The sequence below is a fragment of the Melospiza melodia genome, chromosome 8 (genome assembly GCF_035770615.1).
Source record: "Melospiza melodia melodia isolate bMelMel2 chromosome 8, bMelMel2.pri, whole genome shotgun sequence".
NCBI lineage: Eukaryota > Metazoa > Chordata > Aves > Passeriformes > Passerellidae > Melospiza > Melospiza melodia.
The window spans coordinates 25,491,207-25,511,220 of NC_086201.1; the positions used below are offsets into that span (position 1 = coordinate 25,491,207).

The window sequence follows — 20,014 nt, forward strand, 5'->3', positions numbered from 1 at the left end:
TTTAAAAGTACATTACAAAAATAGCATGATCACATTCTGACCAGGGTTTAATATTAACATACCTGGATACTCTGGAAGGAAGTGCCAATCTAGTATTTTTGCTATGTAAACCCCTTCCTAGAAAAATCAAGATTTTCTGAGTTGCTTACTGAATTCTTTTTATGGAAGAAGCATGAGCTACATGAATTACACAGGTAATGGGGTGGCTTGGTATTTATAATTTATTTGTATACAATCATCATGTACCCTGCCTCTGGGTACAGTAAGTTGAGTGCTGCATGTTCCCTCAGACACAACAGTCCTACAGTATGATGGGGCTATTTGAAGCGATGAAAATGTGAGTGAAGGAAGAAAAAAAATACAACAGCCTGTCAAATAGATTTTGGAAAAAATGTATCAGTCACAGCAGTTAACTGCAGCAAAAACCTAGAAGAAGGTGGTGGAAGTCTGATTAGACTTTAGCAGATGGATGGCTCTTCTACTGCATGGGCTCCTTCAACAACAGCTTTCACACACTTGGCCATTGTCTGCGATGCTCTACTGATGGAATCTGTAAAAAAAATCCAAATATTCAGTGCACAGACACAATACAAAATAAACCTTTAAACTAATGATAAGAACCTTACTGTAAAGCTAAGTAAAATGTTCTGATTTCAGAATGGAAAGACCACACTATACATACCTGTCATATAGAAGTCTTTTATTGTGAGCTGAGGTGGAACAAGAGGATCAGCAAGAAGCTGTTGCTTTGCTAACTGTGGTAAAAAAGGAAAAGAAAGTCACCTGTATAATAGGAGCTTGTTACCAAAGCATTTGTTTAGTAAACTCTGCATTCAGTGTAGGTCAAAAAATGCAAGATAGGAAGATTTTTCAAAAAGGCAGTATGCTATATAACAGCACTAAATCATGCCAAGGTGCTTTAGTTTTGCTTACCTTTGCCAACTCATTTGCCTGGATGAAGTAGTTTGCTTCTTCCACGTCATCGTATCGAACCAGATTGGGCGATACTTCTTCTAAACGCTTCCGTATTTCATCGAGGTTCTCGTAAGGCAAGGTCAGACCAGCCAACTGAGAGATTCACAGAAAGAAATGCCATCAGCTCTAGGGATTTAACTCACAGTGGTTTAGATTGCCAATCCATAAACATCTCTAAAGTAAAATAAGGAAAAGTCTACACTCCTGAAAATACAGGCAGTTAGAATGCACAAACTGAAGCAAAGTCAGTGCTCTGTTGGACTCTGATGCCTACACAGCCAACACTTCCCCCTGCTAAAAACCAGGCTGTCCTGTTTGCATACAAAGGATAAAAACAAAAGGAAGTACTTGTCTCCTTCCATACTTCCATTTTCCTTAGCTTACCACCAAATGAGACAAAAGTTAATGCAATTATCAATGCATCTTGTTCCTTTTAAGTACTGAGGACATATTCGACCTCATCTAACAATACCAGATCCTGGGCTCAGAGTCTATGTTGCTTTCTTTCTAAAAAGCAAGAAACTGCATGCTCCCACCAGCTTCCCCTAAAGCACTTCACAAAGACCTGCAAAATTTGCAAAGCTTCACCCATTATGCATTCCAGCAGTATACAGAAACTGCAACATTAGAACAATCTTCAAAAGGGAAACAGTATGATTTAACTCACAGAATTAACCTAGGATTCAATACAGAACATTACTTCTTAAAACTGTGTGTTTTCCTGAAAATCTACCTCTTTTTTACATTGGAACATGTTTACAAAAAGGAACTTAACCTCTCAGTATACTTTTATTAGAAGCAACTTATAACAGCAACAGTACCTCAGAGACAGCTCTAATAATTTTCCAGTCTTCCCTTGCCATCCCAGGAGGTGTTACTGCTACTCTTGTCTGCTGGGCCCGACCTTCAGTATTCACATATGTGGCTGCTTTCTCTGTATATGCTGCTCCTGGGAGAATAATATCAGCCATGGGAGCTCCCACATCCCCATGATGCCCTAAATACATAGAAAGAGGAAACAGTACACAACCATGAGACAGAAGTAAGTCAAAATAAAAAGAAATGCTTTACTAAGAGAGAATTTGTGTGTTCCCAGAAAAAAAAAGGATTTTGTAAATTTTGCTCAGCCAGTAATCTGAAGTCCATGAGGCTGGCTGTTCTGAGGTCTTACTTGGCTAATACTCTGGGGAGAATGAATGGACTACAAGCAGGAGTAAATGGTACTTCAGTCACTACAGTCACTCAGATTTGGGAGGTTCTTGGAACAAGGATTCTTAGATTAACATAAGATCATGTTTTGGTATGACAGAAGAGCTGGAAACTAATGCTGTTTTGTCTGCCAGGCCTGAACCTATGTTTCAGAAGCCCTATACTGGTTTATATTCCCTTATTACTCATCAATAGTTTCCCATCTTTACCTAAGAAATAGGTAACCAGTGTCTCAGTTATGTGTTAGAAGTTCCCTTTCCCGGCTGAAAATAAAAATTCCTCAAAGGGATTTATGCCACTATTTATGCTTTTTCTCCAACTATTAAGATAGCAACATTTCTTAATTTACATCTACTAATTACCTTGATAGATGATAAAACAGTACTCTGGCAAGTCTTGACGTGTTATAGCACCTGCATCTGCTCCCAAGAGATACAACACTTTGGGAGCACTTTTCCTAATTGCCTCCACTCCTGGTTTGAAACCCAGGTCCAAAGCAGCAACTTGGCTTGCAACCCTGTAGGAACAAATACATCATGACTTCAAGTAATTTCAGAATTCTCTCCCTCCCATCAGAACAGAACTAACTTCTTTTTCTGACTAAATATTTTGAAACGATACAAGAGGTTCCTAATAGTAACAAGACAAACATGAAGCTCAAAGGCAGGTGAAATTTTTGACATAGTATCGAGTTAGTTTTGCATTTTGACAAGCTGACACCATTTGAAGTTTTCACAAGGAATCTCACCTATTTAAGATGGGATAGCAAAAATAAAGGCAGATATTGAAAATCAGGACCTAGTGGCAGGCAGCTCACTGGTGAAGCTTGATGCTCCAGATGACATTTCAGCTATGAATGGAACTCATCAGGCCTTTAATTTAGGGCACTCATTTGGAACATGAAAGACTGGGGCCATCACCTACTCAAAATCATCCAAGACTTAAGGCCACTATTTCATCACTATTCATTTATTCATACATAAAAATACTTTTAAAAGAATGAACTAATAATTCCATTTTCTGGCAATCTTCCTTTTCCAAAGCAACAGTTTTGCATAATCCTCCATAATCAGGTGCCAGTCTTATTTAAAAGAAAAAAGATTCTCTCTAGAGTACAGACCTTCCAATTTTGTCTGATACAGTCAGACATAGAGGTTTCAGTAAGTTCGGTTGCTTTTTACACTTAAGGTTGAACGGATGGTGCACCAGAAGTATGGAAGTCAATATGAAAGACTGCCAAACCACATTTATCTCATGAGTGTTCTTTAACTCATCATTATTTTGGTACTAAATATTTCAGTTTCGGAAGCAGAATGTTATATTCGAGTTTCCTTCAGAGGCCCAAGCCCTGCTCTAACTACCCTATTTTTACATCAGTGAGGCTGCTTTTGGCAGAAGAAATTTTTTGAGTCTCCAGAATTGAGAGCCATTACATTTGGTAAAATAATTTTTCCTTTACAGAGATGGTCAATTTCACAGAATTTTAGAAAGGGAGTGGTGAAGGACTGTTTAAAGAGAAGTTGTCTATTAAGAGGAGTAATATCCTGACAAACTGAATAGCTAAGATTAAAAGCTCTCAAATGGAAATCTTTGAAGCATTTCTGTTAACTATTCAGTTGAGAAGCAGCACAGTAAAAGGAATATTAGAAAAACCCCAACAAAGAAACCATATTATTTAAATACTCTTGCAATTTTGTTTTTCTTCCTCTAGATAAAATGCAGTCATTTAGCAAGCGACACTGGTTCGCTGTGCATCCTACTGTGGTAGATGTTATTAAGCCCTCTTGTATTCCATGTCTAAATCTAAAAATTGAAATTCTATTAAGTTATGATATTCAAATGTAGAATTTAAACATTCCATGTTTAAATTCTACATTTGAATGTCATAAATTAATAAAAACTCATAGAGAGCCAGGTCAAGGAACCCACTTTTATTAAGAAGTTTTTGCTAGCTTGTATTTCTGGTTTTTACATTCCCTTCAGGTTTTAACCCAAAAGGCTGCTTATGTGTACACGAAGCAATCTGTACACATACATTGTGGTAACCTGTGTAGCCCAATGTGCAAGCAAGCTGCTCCCAAAGAAGTTTTTAAGCAAACCTGTGTAGGATGTTCATGACTTTCCAATCAGCACCAGCACCGCTCGTGGCCCTGCTGTTCTGTGCGATGGCGGAAACAGCGGCGAGGATGGCAGCGCCGTCACTGCGCTGCAGGGCTGTGCTGCCCACCACCACCATGGGCTTTTTGGCATTGTCGAGGACCTGTGCAAGCCAACAACCACACATTCATTCCACAGCCACAAAGACAACTCTTGGGACACATAATGTAATACATCCCTGATTTCTCCATAAGTCTTTCATGTAAACCTACGGTTCCAAAATGGCCATTACTTCACTAAGAGATAAAGCCAAGAGAAACTGCTGTAAGCAGGAAACTATGTTGTCAGTACACAACTGTACACTCAATAACCACACATTTAAGTGGAAACAGCAGCACCTGGAACAGCCTGTTTTATGTCAAGAAATATCCCAGGAGTTTCCTGCACTGCAAAGTTTTACACACCTGAATATATTATACAGTTTATACACACTTGGTGCACACTAATCATTACTTCATCTCTGCATTTGATGAAAAGCAAATAACCCCATCTACAAGATAGTACTTTTCTTCAAATCTGTCTCTGGGGAATTCAGATTATTACTCAATACCTGTGGAATTTACCAGTCACACTCTTAAGTTCTGTGTACCTTGGAGAAGGAATGCTTGCCAGAAGCAATCTCCTGAAGTATCTGTGGGGACTCTCCCAGATGTTCATATCTGTAGGTCAAATCCACAGGAGAGCCAACAAGGGCCACTTGCAAGTCATTGTGAAGCCAGCTGAAATTACAACAGACATTTTATAAAAATTAAAGAAATACAAAGTTTTACCCAACTAAACCAGTAATTAGAACTTCAGCAGTAACTTAAAAGAGCATTGCAAAGGAATTAAAATGGCATTTAAAGGAATTTAAATGGCAATTTCATTGGTAAGATGCATGGTAAGATGCAGTTTAGTTTTATTCTGGCAGTTACACAAGCCTCTAGGTTTTTTAGAAAGATTATTTCTCTAGATATATTCCAGAAACAGCACAACAACACACCTTACGTGACAAGTTCATAACTCAATTCCCTCCTCCCTCCAAGCTTCTGCCAAGTCTGTTTTAGAAATCCACTTATTTCTTAGATAAACAAAAATTTTAGCTGGTAAGAAATCTTTTCTTTTTGCAGCTTCTCATGGCACAGACGTTTGAAAATGAATGAAAATACACATTCAAAAGTCTCACTGCATTTTCTCCTTTCAAAATTTCAACGCCATTACTGTTTAAAATAATGTATTTTCAAAAATCCCAGCATTAAGGACAGGGCTTTTATAGACCTCATTTGCCTTGTACTGACATACCTTATGAAAATTGAAATAACTATGTTCAAAAGTTTGGGAAAGCCACACTACTTGGCAAAGAAAATGTTAAACTGGAATGATGGCTTCTAAACTCAGCACATCTGATTTGTTACAGTGCAAAAAGCAATAAACTGATGCTGAAAATAAATCTTTAAGGAATATGCTTTAACAGACTTCTATAAAACAGAAAATCTGAGGTGCCCGTGTAATGTAACAAAGGAATAAATGTCTGAGTAGATGAACCTAATGTAAAATGTCAAAGTGAGAATGAATTAGCTCTATACCACAAGGTACTACATTTTTCCACACATAAATCACCATTCCCTTTACTAAAAGGTGAACTAAATCCAATGATCCCATCTGAATGAATGCTCTCAAGTTACTGCCTGCAGCTCCAGCAGAGCACCGTATCAAATCCAGATGGATTCACGTGCTTATTCACCCCTGAGGAACACGAACCTCTTCCGAATCCTAGCATTAAAGAGCGGTGCCTCAAAGCGAGGGTTGGTGCCAACCAGAAGGAGGACATCTGCCTCCTCCACCCCAGCAATCTTGGTGTTCAGCAGGTAGTTAGAGCGTAAATCTGTGCTGTAACAAAAAGATGTAAGAAAGAGAATAAGAATTCAGTAGAGGGAAGGAAAGAAGTTAAGACTCTAAATGCTGAAAATACTTTTTCATCTCAGGAAAAGATAAAGAAGAGATTTCTCAATCCAAATTACTAATCATAAATGTACTAAAGTTTTCACACTAGAAATAGAAACAGAATAACTTATCCAGCTCACAACAGAGTGTAACTGGCTTTCAGTGACTGACTCTTAAAGTGCAGCAGCTGTACATTCAGTAGAACATGGGTAAGTGTGCAACCCCTGCTGGAGTAGAGACTACAAATCAACTCACAATCCATAAATACTCTCTGTATGTGAGGACTGTAAATTCAAATAAATCCTGCTAATGCATTAACAATTGTTATTCCTGCTATTTCAGAACATTGCCATGAGATGATCTGCAGACTGGAAAGTTTATTAACATACTAATTATAGACAGACATTGCCTGTCCTCTTACCCAGCTCCAGCAGTAGGAAAGATCTCTTCAGTGCAGAGCATATCACAATTCAGTCTATTCAGTAGGTCTTTCAGAGCTATTAGTGCTTCTGCATCCACCAGCCCTCCTACAACTGCTGCTATATCCTTACCTTCCACTGACTGGAGCTGCAGAGAAAGGAGGCATAAACATAAACGAAAGAAACCGCTGAAACAAATTCTTATTTAGCCCAGGTAAATATTTGTTAAATTAGGGCATGCCAAAGCCAACAGTGCTACTGCTGGCCTGGAGTAGCACAAACTGATCAGTGATGTCTGATTCCTGCCAGGCAGCAGCTCCAGCTGCTTCAGAAGTCATGATAAGCAAAGAAGAGCTCTCTGCATTCTGTGCAGGTCTCTCCCACTTGAGTTATCACTTAGATGTAGCTAATTCTTATTTGGTGTGGTGAGAGAGGAAGGCTGGTGAATGTTTTTAAAGACACCACAGTGCAGACAGAATACAAACTTCCGTAACACAAGCTCTGGTAGTAAACTTAAAGGTATTATCTGAGAAGAAATAGCTTTTGTAACAAACCCTGCTACTGTACTATGGGCAAAAACATCCTTGAGGAAAGTTCAATTACAGTTATTCAATTCTACTTCACCCACATAAAATTTTTAATCAAAATCCAGAGCAGTCATGCAGCACTTCATTTCAGCTGCAGAATCAATCACCACACAGAGAAAGCACTGAGGAAAGCACAATTCAGATATAAGTAATACAGACTTAATGTCTTTGATAGCACAGTTTAAATAAATTTAAAGATGTCTTCAGATAGGTCAGAGTATTGGGAAAATTGCTTCCTCCTAAATTTCTGAAGAAACAGTTTACTTTCCTATTTAAATAAAAGTAATTTCTCTCCCAATGCTCCAAATGAAATCATAAGAAAAAGTTCTTTAAGAGGTCCAATCCATGAAACAGGAAATATTAGTCAAAATAAGACATTTACATGGAAACACAATGGTTCCCCTCTAACATTAAAGAAAAAATCCTTTTAAATAGAATTAATTTGATATTAGTATTTGTAATACATCCAGGTTTAGAAATTAATTTTAGACTACTTATATTGAAAACTGCTCTTACCAAACCAGCAACACGAGGTAATACATCCTCCCATGAGGTATACACAAATACTCCTTTCTCATTTTTCACCATTGGCTGAGTAAGTCTCTGACGCTTCAGACCATCATAAGCAAACCTAAGTGAAACACCAAAAATATCATCAAAGAGCAAAGCCAATGATAATTGTGTATAATTCTGTGAGTGAGTTTTCCAATTGCAGGCTTTTAGAAAAGAGAAAACCAAGAACTATTTCCCCTGAGAGTTTAACTTTTCCTTCTCAAAAACGATCAATAGAGTAATAGAAATAAAAGTTACCGTGAAAAAATGTTACAAAAATCAGAACATTAGAAAACTTGGCAACTTTAATTACAGAATTAAAAAACATATTTTACAATTATTCTTCTTCACTGCAGCTTTACAATACTACCAGCTGAATACCAAAGTTGGTGCTACTGTGCACATTCCTGGTTCTCCACACCGTGCCTTTAATGCATGCATGAACACACGTGGGCACAAGCACATCCACACACCTGGTTTTGTCAGATATCCACTCCTCATTGATATCTTCATGCAGCCTTGGCAAAATCCTCATCACTTCTCCGGTTCTCGTGCTCACTACAATGTTACTTCCAACTGCATCAAGAACATCAATTGACTCTACCTTCCTGTTCAGAAGAACAAATAAACCACTTTCAGTTTTTCATATATAAGCAGTCAGTGTCTTATTTTTGGCCTCAATAGAGACAATTTTCTTCCTAGTAACTGGTATAGAGATGTATTTTGGATTTAGGGTGAGAGTAGTGTGATAACACAGGGATGTTCTAGTTGTTGCTAAGCAACATTTACACCACATCAAGGACTTTTCAGCTTCTCCCACCAGTAAGGAGGCTGGGGGCACAAGAAGCTGTGGGGACACAGGCAGGACAGCTGACCCCAACAGGCCAAAGGAATGTTAAGCACCACACAGCAGCAAGCTCAGCATGTGAATGAGGGGGAAAGCTGGCTGGGGGCTGCTGCTGGGCAATTGCAGTGTGCATCATTTGTTTTGTACACTCTAATTCTTTTATCATTATTGTAATTTTCTTCTTCTGTCCTATTAAACTGTCTTTATTTCAGCCCACAAATTTTACACTTTCCCTCCCCAATTTTCTCTCTCCTATTCCACATGAGAAGCTGAAATGAGCAACTGGCTATGTGGTACTTTGCTGCCTGCTGAGTTAAATCACAACAGTCTTTTAAAGCATCCAGTGTGGGGCACAAAGAGTTGAGGTAATCTGCTGTTACCTCAACAATCTGTTGTTGAGGGAACAACAGATCTGACCAGAGTGTGTGAAAACACATTTGTTATAAACGCTCATTGTATTTAGTTTAACAGGTGCTGCTCTCAGAGTTGCTGCGCACGTTCGCAGAGCTGTGTTATGTAACACCCTGCTGTCTGCACGTGCTCCTTGTTTGCTGTTTATCACCTCTTGAAGGGGGGTTCAGGATGCCATTCGGTCACGGAGTGCCACTGGTCTATGACGGGACGGAATCGCTGCTGGAGGGACCGAGCCGGGGCTCGCCTCAGCACGGCCGCCGCTCCGCGCTTCGGGCGCCGTCCAGCGGACACGGCCGGTAACGACACCCTCCGCCTTCCCGGAGAGCCGTCCGCGGGGAGAGGCCTTCCTGCGCCTTCCCCTGCTCCTCCACACTGCCTACAACAGCTCTCGGGATTCTGAGTATCACTGGGATGGTCAAACCAGCCTGCTCCTATGTTCGAGGCCAGGCTGGATAAAGTCTTGACCAACCTGATCTAGTGAGGGCATCCCTGCCCATGGCAGGGGTGGATGTGACTAGATGATCTTCAAGGTCCACTCTAATCCTTAATGTTCTGTGATTCTGTCTCCTGAATGTGTTTCAGGTCTTGTTTAGGGTTAAACAACTAATGTTAGATTCAGTCTATGGAAAAGTCTACAACAAAAATGCAGAAAATAAAAACCAGAGAAAACCCTTGGTATCACAGATGGACATATTCTAAGATAAAGTGTACAACAAACAGAGAAAGCTGTGTCTTCAGCAGAAGTAAAGACACCTACCTTGTCTCCCATGGGCGTGCAGTAAAGGCATATGGCTTGGAGGTAAGAGCACCAACTGGGCAGATGTCAATAATATTTCCTGATAACTCAGACATAAACATTTTCTCAACGTAAGTACCAACTTGCATTTCATTTCCTCTTCCGGTTGTTCCCAAGTCATCTACCCCTGCAACCTCACTGGCAAACCTGGTGGGTGCACAAAGAAGGAGAAACACGTCTGGCATGTACAACTGCAACACAACATTTTTCAGCCCTCATCTCATTTTCTTAAGATAAAACATTAGTTCATACACCTGAAAGAAGAAAACAATTGTTTAGGTGCATTGTCAGCACCGTCACATCCAGGACCATCTGCAGAATTTCCTTCAGAAAGGGCTACAAAAACTATGGGGAGTTATATCAAAATCACAGCAGTTCTATACTCACTGTACTACACTAACTGAGTCCAAGACTAGTCCTAAGTAACAAGTTCTTTCTAGAACTAGTTGGGTACATAGTACTGTTTTCCATCTGGCTCAAATTGGCCACTACAGCATCTCAGGGCTACAGAACAACATAAATATAGCTACCAGAGGCTATCAAAAATAAATAAATCTTACAACTGTGGCTGAGGAAGTCACATATCCATTCTGGCACCAACACCATGGGACCAGTTCTGCCTTGCAGAACTCTGATTTCACTTTCATGCACTGGCCATCTTTCTCTATTTCCTGTCTGGTAGCTCCAGGAAACCAGCTATCAGTCACTAACAGAAATAAAATTTTTAAGTACAATCAGAAAATAACTTTTTAAAATACCCCTCATGGGGTTTCTTTCACTAGTAAGAAACTGTCACAAGTATGCCTGTTTAGTACTCTCCTGAGTGAAAGTAAAGGACTTTACCTGATGCATCGAGTGCACTGTATACACCGAGTCATGATGGTTTTCACCAAGGGGCCGATGTTCTTGTCCTCCACAGCACGTTTGCTCTCCCTAAATCTGCTCCTATCACTGCCAAACATCATTGACTGGTCCTACAACAGACAACAGAACACACACATATCCAGGCTGCTGAAAAGCACAACTGCACCTAAGATAAGAGCATCATATGTAAGTCTACATAATTTAATTGGATGTTGTACCTGCAGATCACATTCTCCACCCTGATCACAGATAGGACAGTCCAGTGGGTGATTTGCCAGCAGAAACTCCATTACACCCTCTCTGTTAGGTTCAGAGAATGAAGTTAATGTCAACATCATTTGGCAGATAGTACAACTAATCAGTCAAAGGAGGCTAAAAGAAAGGTACCTTGCTTTCCTGGACTTCTCAGAGTTTGTCAGTATATTCCAGCCCTTCATAACTGGCATGGCACAAGCAGCAACTGGCTGCAATCACCATAAAAAGCAAGCATGAACACAATGTATTTCTTCTCAGCATGGGCACAAACCCCCATCTCCTCCCCCCACAATTCTAACATAGCTATCTGTTATAAATAAATAGAAATAAAGAGGTCTGCATGGAAAAAAAAGAGTCTAACTGATAAAGTCACTAGAAGCCATATTTATTAATAATCTGCTATATAAAAAGGTAAAATGAGTCATGATTTATTCAAAAGATAAAATTCTACAATTTCCAGTCCCCATTCGAGCAATTGCAGCATTAAGAATATCAGTTGTAATAGATGCAATGCAAATGAAAGAGCTTCAGCAGACATCTAGAAAACCTCTAGAACTGAAATTCAGAGTAAGAATCATTTACAAGACATTTATTTACACAAAGCCTGTATAAAGTCTTGGAATAAAATTCTTCTCAAGATTACTGCAAGAGTAACAAAACCTCCCACTCTGTAAATAAATCCCTCTTACTTTTCAATCACATAATGACTTCCACCTTTAGTGATAACCCAACATATCCAGGGACACAAAGCTCTAACTATGGAATTGAAGTTGGGGTGAGTTAAAAAATTTTATGAGTGAGTATAAATGTGTAATCCAAGACTGAACTCCAAAAGAATGTGCATAGATTTCTTAGCACTGCTCAAGAAAGTGCTCACTCCTGAAATCAACTATTGCACAACAGTGAAAATATAAACTACTAACTAACTGCAATCTTTACTTAGAATGAACCTGCATGTACTAATCCTACAACTAAATTAATACACTGAGGTTTATTATTTATGTAGTTTCAGCTAAAAATGTGTGGCTGAAGCTTGAACTACAAAGCATGAAATGCATCTAATAGCAAACACACACCTATCAAATGCTCATGTCCAAGATAATGACAACAATTACTTACAGGATTTAAACTAGGCCCAAGCACAGCAAAAAATTCCTACTGAGCTCTGCATTGCATATTCCATGTTGCAATTTCCTATGAAACACAAACAATACCTTTGGAGCTTTCTCTATTTCCACAAGACACATCCTACAGTTTCCAGCAACAGAGAGACGATCGTGGTAACAAAAACGAGGGATCTGAACTCCAGCCTTTTCACAGGCCTACCAAAAAATAAGAAACAAAGGAAAATTAAATCTAAGTTAGACTTTTCAGTTCCATCTCAGAAAACACTATACAGCTTCTCAAAGAGTAACACTGTCAGTGCTCAAGAACAGAGTGCACTTGACCTTTCATCTTAAGAACTGACCATAAATAAAAAATTGTGACAAAGCAAAAAGATGTCAGGATATCAATTACAAATATAGGTTTTCTAACCTTTAGAAAGGTTAGAAAAACTAACTGACCTCTGTTTCATTCTTTCCTCCAATAATAGAGAGAATTCTCTGCAACAGGGCACTAGCAATACAAATTACATTTTAAGAACACATACATTTTTTACAGAAAAGTGCATCAAAATAAAAATTGAAAAACATAAAAAGAGCACCATAATCATAATGATTTCTGATAATGCAACAACACAGATCCTCTGTATAAAGGTACTCCAGCACAGCCAATCTTCAACAGACCCTAAACTCAAAGACAACGTGACAGAAGAAGAGAGGGGGGACAGAGCCAACTGATTTCCAGAGACCAGATGAAGACAGCTAATGGGATCTATGCAACAGCATTGTAGCTATGCCTGCCAGAAGAAATACCACTGTATTGTGTATTTTAATGCTCTAACCCATTATACCACATCTTCATTTAATGGCTTCTTAAAGAAAGCTTTACTTGAAATTTTAGCCTGAAAAGTAACAACGTACTGAGGTACAGGCTGGGAGATCCAGGTTCCCTTACTTCCCACACCAAGAATAATAAAAGCAGCTAAGGACGAGCATTCTGAATCATAACAGCTAATAACTAAAAGTAGACAATTCCTCATTTACCCAAGACACACTGTAATAAGATACAAAATGTACAGGTTCTGAAAGACTACAACGTCACTTAGTGTTCAGAGATAGAAGTTCAACCAGAATTTATTGAAGTCTGTTATTGCATTAATAAAGTTTTGCAGCTGGGATTGATGCTGCATGCATCTTCTTTCAAGCAACCATGGCATATTTTCCTTTTTCAAACACTGAATTCCTCCAAGGATTTCTGTCACTTGAAATTGCATCACAGTCAGTCAAAACACCCCTAAAGAATTGCAAGAAACAATGTAAAGACAGGTGGCTTTTTGCTGTATGGAACAGAAAATGCTGCCAAGAAGTGAGATGGGAAGTTGCAGAAAATTGAGAATGCCATTCCCCAGACCTGCAGGACAGTGGTTCCGGGGTTCACCAGCACAGGATGGCCATCCACAAACACCTCTATTTGGTTGCTGGCTGCTGTTGCAGTTGCACGCCCTGAAGGACACGGAAGAGAAAACAAAAACAACTTTCACTTACTGCTAGATGGAAACCATCAGACCCCCCACTTCTGATTTTCTTTATAGAGTGCTGTCAGAATCCCAATTCTACCAAGAGTGCAACACAGAATCCCTTAGCCTGAAAAGCACGCATGCATATGTGGCCTTCAATAAACGAACTGCACATACATTTATCACCAGAGACCCAGATATAAGCTACAGACACTTACCACATACTCTGGAGGACTGGGTGGCCCCAGCTAAGGTCCTGGGTACAGCAAGCAGCCGGAACATGATGCTTTGGTGAGAGAGAAAACAACGCTGTTGTTATCAGGTCAGCTGTTTGCTGGCGAGTTTTAAACCGGCCGAGTAAAAACTTCTACCCCGGTTGCACAGGAGCACATATGCTCATATAGGAACACCTATATGTACAGCTACGGGACAGTGAGTTACTCCTCCAAACGCAAGATACGATTCTCTACCAATCTATACATCACACATAAGGTGTCGCTGAGCGGCCTCTCCGCCTGCAGCGGAGCGCCGGCCGGGCCCCGCTCCCCCACGGGCCGGACAGCGCGGCTCGGCGGCGGCGGGCCCAGTGCCGCCGTTCCCGGGGCCGAGGGCACGGCGGGCGACAGCGCTCCCAGCGCGGGGGTCACCTTGGAGGCGCCGCCGCCCGCCGGGCAGCCCCCGGCCCGCCGCCCGGCCCGTCAAGGACACCGGGAGCGGCGGCGGCGCCCGGAGCAGCGGCACCCGCGCGCACCGAGCCGCCCGCGGCGGCACCGCCGTTACCTGGTGCGGGACGGGCGGCGGCGCTCCGCCTCGGCCTCTGCGGCGGCGGCCTCGGGCCTTTCCGCCGCTGACCTCAGCCTCCTTCGCCTGTCTCCGGCGCCTTCTTCGGCAATCTCCGTAAAGGGCAGTCCGCGCTCGGCAACCTCCGGAGCGAACAGCTTCGGGTATTTCCGGCAAGCTATAGGCGAACGATGACGCGCGTAATTTCCGCCGCTAGCCCAGAGCCTTTTCGGCCACCGTCATACGCACTGGCCTCCCTCGGCAGTTTCCGTCCCTTTCCGCCTCTTTCTTCGCTCAACTCCGGCAACTTCCGCTTGGCCAGCAGGGCGGGGTGTGGCGACAGTACAATGTTACAAAGTCCGTGCGACGCCGCAAACCTTCCTAGGGTTTATAGTCAGCCTCACGTTTATTACTTCGACCCCTTCCCGCACCCCTGGTGTCCCGTCCGCTGCCCGCCCTGCGCTGCAGCAGTCGACCCTTGAGGAGCTAGCTCGCGGCTCGCTCTCGCGGAGGAACACATCTGCGTGCAGCGCCGCGGAGGGATACCGGCCCTATATAAGGCCGGCGCAGGCGCGCCGAGGCCCTTTCCCGCGGCGGTGGCGGTCGGGGCGGGCGCAGCGTGTGGGCCGCGCGCCGCCGCCATGGGCTTCGGGGACCTGAAGTCCGCCGCGGGCCTCCGTGTCCTCAATGACTTCCTGGCCGACAAGAGCTACATCGAGGGGTGAGAGGCGGCGGAGGGGGTGTTGGGATGCGGGGAATATGAGTCGGGCCTGGCGGAGCCAAGCGGTGGGGACGCGGGAGGGCCCGAGTCACCCCGGCAGCTGCACGGGCGGCGCTGCTCGGCGGCCGCCGCCGCTCCACGTGTTCCTTGAGCGAGGGCGGTAATCTGGCTCGTTCTCCGCAGGTACGTCCCTTCCCAGGCTGACATAGCTGTCTTCGAAGCGATCGCTGGCCCGCCGCCTGCTGAGTTGTTCCATGCTCTCCGGTGGTACAATCACATTAAGTCGTATGAAAAGCAGAAGGCAAGGTACGGTAAAACTCCGAAGCTGCAATATTTCCCCGAACTAGCCTACAAATTGTTGAATTTGTTTCTTCGACTTTGAGGAAAACTGGTTTTCGGTAGCACCACGTGGCATTTTGTGTTGTTGGCGTACAAATAGGCCCAGAAACAGGGCAGATCTCTTGTCAGTAGATTAATGATTTGCAGTACCGAAGGACATGAAAACAAAAGGAGATATGAAAGGAAATAGTATCTCTTTTCTCTTTTAAGGGTTTTACGTGTTCATGAAAGGTGCTGTATTGACATCCGTGGAGACTGCAGGCCTCTCTCAAAAGGTACAGCATAGGGAGGGTCAGTGCTGGTTCACTGCTTCCTCTGAACCTCAGTCCTCCTCAAAGGAGACACTTCCAAAAATGGGTGGCTCAGTCTCCAGTACATTTCTGAAGCTTTTGTAATGCTAAAGGAGACTGAAATTCTGAAGTGGTTTCACACAGTATCTGGAGATTATTTATGGTTCCTGAAATCCAAAACTAATTTTATGGCTTCAGTAACAGCCATTCATGTTAGCAATACAATTATGAGCTTAATGTAAGATAACAGGTCTATGTGAGCTGCAAGAGAAGGTAAATTCAGGGAGTTCTGGTCATTTGTCTTGTTGAGAGTAAGAGTTTAGGGTAAAGTGTTCATTAAAACATAAGAATATAGCGGTTACCTTGCAGTAATGTGTTTTTAGTAACTTACTAAGTTTTGAACAAGTGAAAGTAGTTCTAGGGACCCATGAACAAGTAGTTGGCAATTTCTCCTAGGCAGAATATCATGCAGATAAAGGATTTCAATAAGAAAGCTTTTCCTATCCATGTACTTAGCTGGGCAGGATCATACCAGCTTTGATAAGCTACAGCAGATCCCATATTCACAGATTGCTTGGCTGGCATGTCAGGAGCATTAGGGGCTGTCTTCCATGAGGTTCTAATTTCAAGTAACAGAATTGGTTTTTTGCTGTTTTCAGCACAAGTTTTTCATTATAGATGTATTTGTAGGTGCATTGATAAACTGGCAGTGATTGTATTGACATTTGAGGAGGTTCCTAATTGCCTGCATTTTTCTTTCAGCTTGCCAGGAGTAAAGAAGGCTTTGGGAAAATACGGTCCTGCTGATGTTGAGGATACCACAGGTGCGGCCACAGATAGCAAAGATGATGATGACATTGACCTTTTTGGATCTGATGATGAGGAGGTACTTGTGACCTTTTTGTATTATTATTGCTTATTGCTTTTCAGAAATAACCACATAGGCAGATCTTCACCTTGACCTAGTTGAAATTACTTATATTTCTGACCTTGCAATTCTCAACTGTAGCTATCTTTGCAGAATTGGAAAGCTTGGAAGGTAAAAACTCAAAAGTTAGAAAGTAATGGGCTGGAGTGGGGTGAACTGTCCAACTTTGACTGGTTACATGATGAGTAAAACAAAAAATCACCATCTTTCGGCTGACAGGTGTGATGATTTGTTTTTATCTGAGTAGATGCCAGTCATTTTAGTAGTGCTTTGGAGATGTGGAGGTTTAGTGCTTTTCTGTAACTGTAAATTTCTCTTTCAGGAAAGTGAAGAAGCAAAGAAACTGAGGGAAGAACGTCTGGCCCAGTATGAATCAAAGAAATCCAAAAGTATGTGTGCCAAGAGCTTTCTAATCTTTATGCCTGAGTTAATTTTAATGCATTTGGACAGGATGGCTAGAAAGGCTAATTAACTGTAATAATAGATCAGCTTGACTGGAATGAGACAGGAGTAATTAGCTTCACTTGGATTGCCAGTGAGCTCAGCCTTCCCATAGCAAATAGGAATGTTAACATGCTTTTTGTTCTGGTTCATACCCTCCTGCTTGTTTCCAGAAACTGGGCTTTCTACATACATGGAGATAAAAGTTTAGAAACTGCTGCAGTACACAAGTTACTCCACAGCTACTGGTCTGGAACTGTTCAGAACTGTAGCAGTTGCAGTATTCCCTCTGTGGAAAATAAACTGTTACACAGCATTAGGCTCCTTCTCAGATGATCTGAAAAGGACTTCCTCTGTAACAAACACTGTCATCTACTTAAATCTGTGTATGCATAATGTATCTGCATATTGAACCTTTGGATGTATACAGCTGCAGTACTTAAGAAATCTGTGTGGGTACCAGAGGCTTGTCACAGCAATGTGAGCAGGTTCTTGTTCATGAAATTAAATAAGTTGCTCTAGTAAAACCAGTTTGCAAATATATTCATGAGTTTTTGGAAGATGCCTATCTTTTATGGTGATTTTCTTCCCCCAGAACCAGCTGTTATTGCCAAGTCATCAATCCTGCTTGATGTGAAACCTTGGGATGATGAGACAGACATGGCCAAGCTGGAGGAGTGTGTGCGAAGCATTCAAGCAGATGGCTTGGTCTGGGGGTCTTGTAAGTATGGGCAGATTTCAGAGCAGGGAGAGGGAGAGTGCAGGCCCCTGGGATAGAGTATGAGTGGTGGGACTTGGGATCACTGCTGCTCTGTGAAATGTAGGCAGCTGTGATGAGGGAACTGCAGTACTTCAGTGTCTTTACGTGGTCAGAAAAGGTGTGTTAATGCAGTGGCTGGTTAAGATTCAAATACAGGTTTTAAAAGCTATAGGACTTAAGCTCTGCTCTCCTGCATCTCCCTGTACAGTTCCTGATGCAGCAAACAAACACCTTTACCCACCCACATCACTGGTTTGGAAAGGGTTGGAGGTCCACAGAAAGAAGCTTTTTCAATCAGTTGTAATGAATGCTGGTTGTTAATTAGATGGTCCATAATGTGGACCAATGACTGTTTTTATATATTTCCTGCAAAGACTGTTTTTATATATTCCTGCTTTAAGAGATTCCACCAATAAAGGAGTACTAAATGTTATTTTTTTTGTTTTGCAGCCAAGCTAGTACCTGTTGGCTATGGTATCAAAAAGCTTCAGATCCAATGTGTTGTTGAAGATGATAAAGTTGGAACAGATATGCTGGAAGAGAGAATAACAGCTTTTGAAGATTATGTACAATCAATGGATGTAGCTGCTTTCAATAAGATTTAAGTCTTGATATACCTAGAATAAATGTTGTTGCAAAAAACGTGCAGTGTCTGTGCTTGTTTCAGAGTCTTAAAGTAATCCAGCTCACAAATGTAAGGTTTTCTTAATGGATAAAGTAAAATCCAAAACTGAATTTCAAGGTTGCTCTGACCCCGCACTGTAGTATCCAGGAGCACAAGCAGAGCATCACTTCATGATGCTTCATGATTAACACGACCATGGCTTTAAAATACTGAAATGCTCTTCTTCCATCTGCAGAGGAAATTGCTTCTTTGGAAATGTCTGGGATTCCTCTGGAGGGAGCGATGGTTTCAAGGGAAAGGAGCAGGGCTCAGCCAAAGTGCATGTTTTAGTGGGTAAACAGTATAAATTCCTTTTGTTTAGTAAGGATGGTGACTAACCAAATATACCCCAGCCTTTGTTGACAGCTAAAACCCCAGTGAGAGAGAAACACAGCTAAGTTCAAAGTGACTTACAGTGCCCTAGAGATAAGGCCTGAGACTACGCTGCTGCCTTCTCACCTGTTCTGTGACTTGGAACTTTTTTTTTTTTTTTCCTTTCTGAGGCTTGGAAACGTTTGCAATGAAATTGGGTCCGGTTTTGTGTTCATGAACAGCCCAGAACGCTGCCGGGGCGGTGCCGCCGGGGGGCGCTGCGAGCCCGGCCGTGCCGCGGGTGCGGAGCCGGGAGCGGTGCGCGGGCTGCAGCCGCTGCCGCCTCCGTCTGACCCACGCGAGAAACGTGTGCTCGTGACTTAAACCAGAACATAGCAGCTGAAAATGCAAACACATTAAAGGATATAAAAAGTAGTGAAATTAACGGCAGTTTGAGCTGTTTACTCAGCTCCAGATTGGTTTCTAGATTGATTTGGACATTTCATTTAGTGATTGAAGAACCAGCAGGAATAAATCCCAAAAACTGTCTATAGGAATGATACAAATGTAGAAGCTGTCAAAGTTGTGAAGCTTCTAAACAAATTCATAATTCTATGCCTTGCATTGGACTGACAGGATTTATTGTGACCATGAAATGGAATCCTTTTATGTGCCACATTGGTCACTCTGAGATGAAGATGCCCACTGTCAGAGTCTGACAGCTGCATCTTAAGTAACTCTTTTTGTTGTTTTTTTCACAGAGCATCTGTGGTTATCTGGCACAGCAGGTCCTCTTTCTCCTTGTTTAAAGGTCTGCCAACTTCTGATTATGTACAAGCTTTGTTTATAATTTGTCTCAGAAAAAAATCTGCCTGCTAGAGGCTTAAAGCACGGTTAAAGATCTGAAAGTGAGTATTGTTACAGGCTCACTTGCCATTTTCCATAAGCCTAATTCCTAAACAGTACCCTTTCTGTGGCAATTCTCTAGCTGTTGCTTTTGCTAAATCATGGAGCTTAGTTTCACCAATTCTGTCATGGTGCTGTTAAAAGCAAGAAATTGGCAAGCACCATATCAGACAAGCAAGTTATTAAAAATTCTGTCTCAAAAATATAGGTTTTATTATCTTGGCCATCACTTTTTCTGACCTCCCATTCAATGTG

The 20,014-nt window shown here is 41.8% G+C and overlaps 2 protein-coding genes and 2 non-coding genes across 4 annotated transcripts; 3 read left to right on the plus strand and 1 right to left on the minus strand.

Moving 5' to 3' along the window:
• Positions 1-198: 198 nt before the first annotated feature.
• NDUFS1 (NADH:ubiquinone oxidoreductase core subunit S1) lies at positions 199-14,440 on the minus strand. Its single transcript, XM_063162332.1, has 19 exons — positions 14,399-14,440; positions 13,837-13,904; positions 13,513-13,604; positions 12,213-12,320; positions 11,131-11,207; positions 10,962-11,043; positions 10,723-10,853; positions 9,841-10,026; positions 8,296-8,430; positions 7,787-7,901; positions 6,686-6,831; positions 6,082-6,210; positions 4,931-5,060; positions 4,284-4,444; positions 2,547-2,701; positions 1,797-1,972; positions 934-1,068; positions 683-755; positions 199-550 (listed from the first exon to the last, which is right to left on the minus strand). The coding sequence occupies exons 2-19, from the start codon at positions 13,898-13,900 to the stop codon at positions 459-461; spliced, it is 2,187 nt and encodes a 728-aa protein (XP_063018402.1). The 5' UTR covers positions 13,901-13,904; positions 14,399-14,440; the 3' UTR covers positions 199-458.
• A 540-nt stretch (positions 14,441-14,980) lies between these two features.
• EEF1B2 (eukaryotic translation elongation factor 1 beta 2) lies at positions 14,981-18,524 on the plus strand. Its single transcript, XM_063162333.1, has 6 exons — positions 14,981-15,119; positions 15,303-15,425; positions 16,511-16,634; positions 16,999-17,065; positions 17,713-17,838; positions 18,328-18,524. The coding sequence occupies exons 1-6, from the start codon at positions 15,040-15,042 to the stop codon at positions 18,480-18,482; spliced, it is 675 nt and encodes a 224-aa protein (XP_063018403.1). The 5' UTR covers positions 14,981-15,039; the 3' UTR covers positions 18,483-18,524.
• On the plus strand, positions 16,847-16,926 carry LOC134421591 (small nucleolar RNA SNORD51). Its single transcript, XR_010028622.1, has one exon. It is a non-coding gene; the product is annotated as a small nucleolar RNA SNORD51 (small nucleolar RNA).
• On the plus strand, positions 17,352-17,485 carry LOC134421594 (small nucleolar RNA SNORA41). The gene has a single exon (XR_010028625.1). It is a non-coding gene; the product is annotated as a small nucleolar RNA SNORA41 (small nucleolar RNA).
• Positions 18,525-20,014: the final 1,490 nt, after the last annotated feature.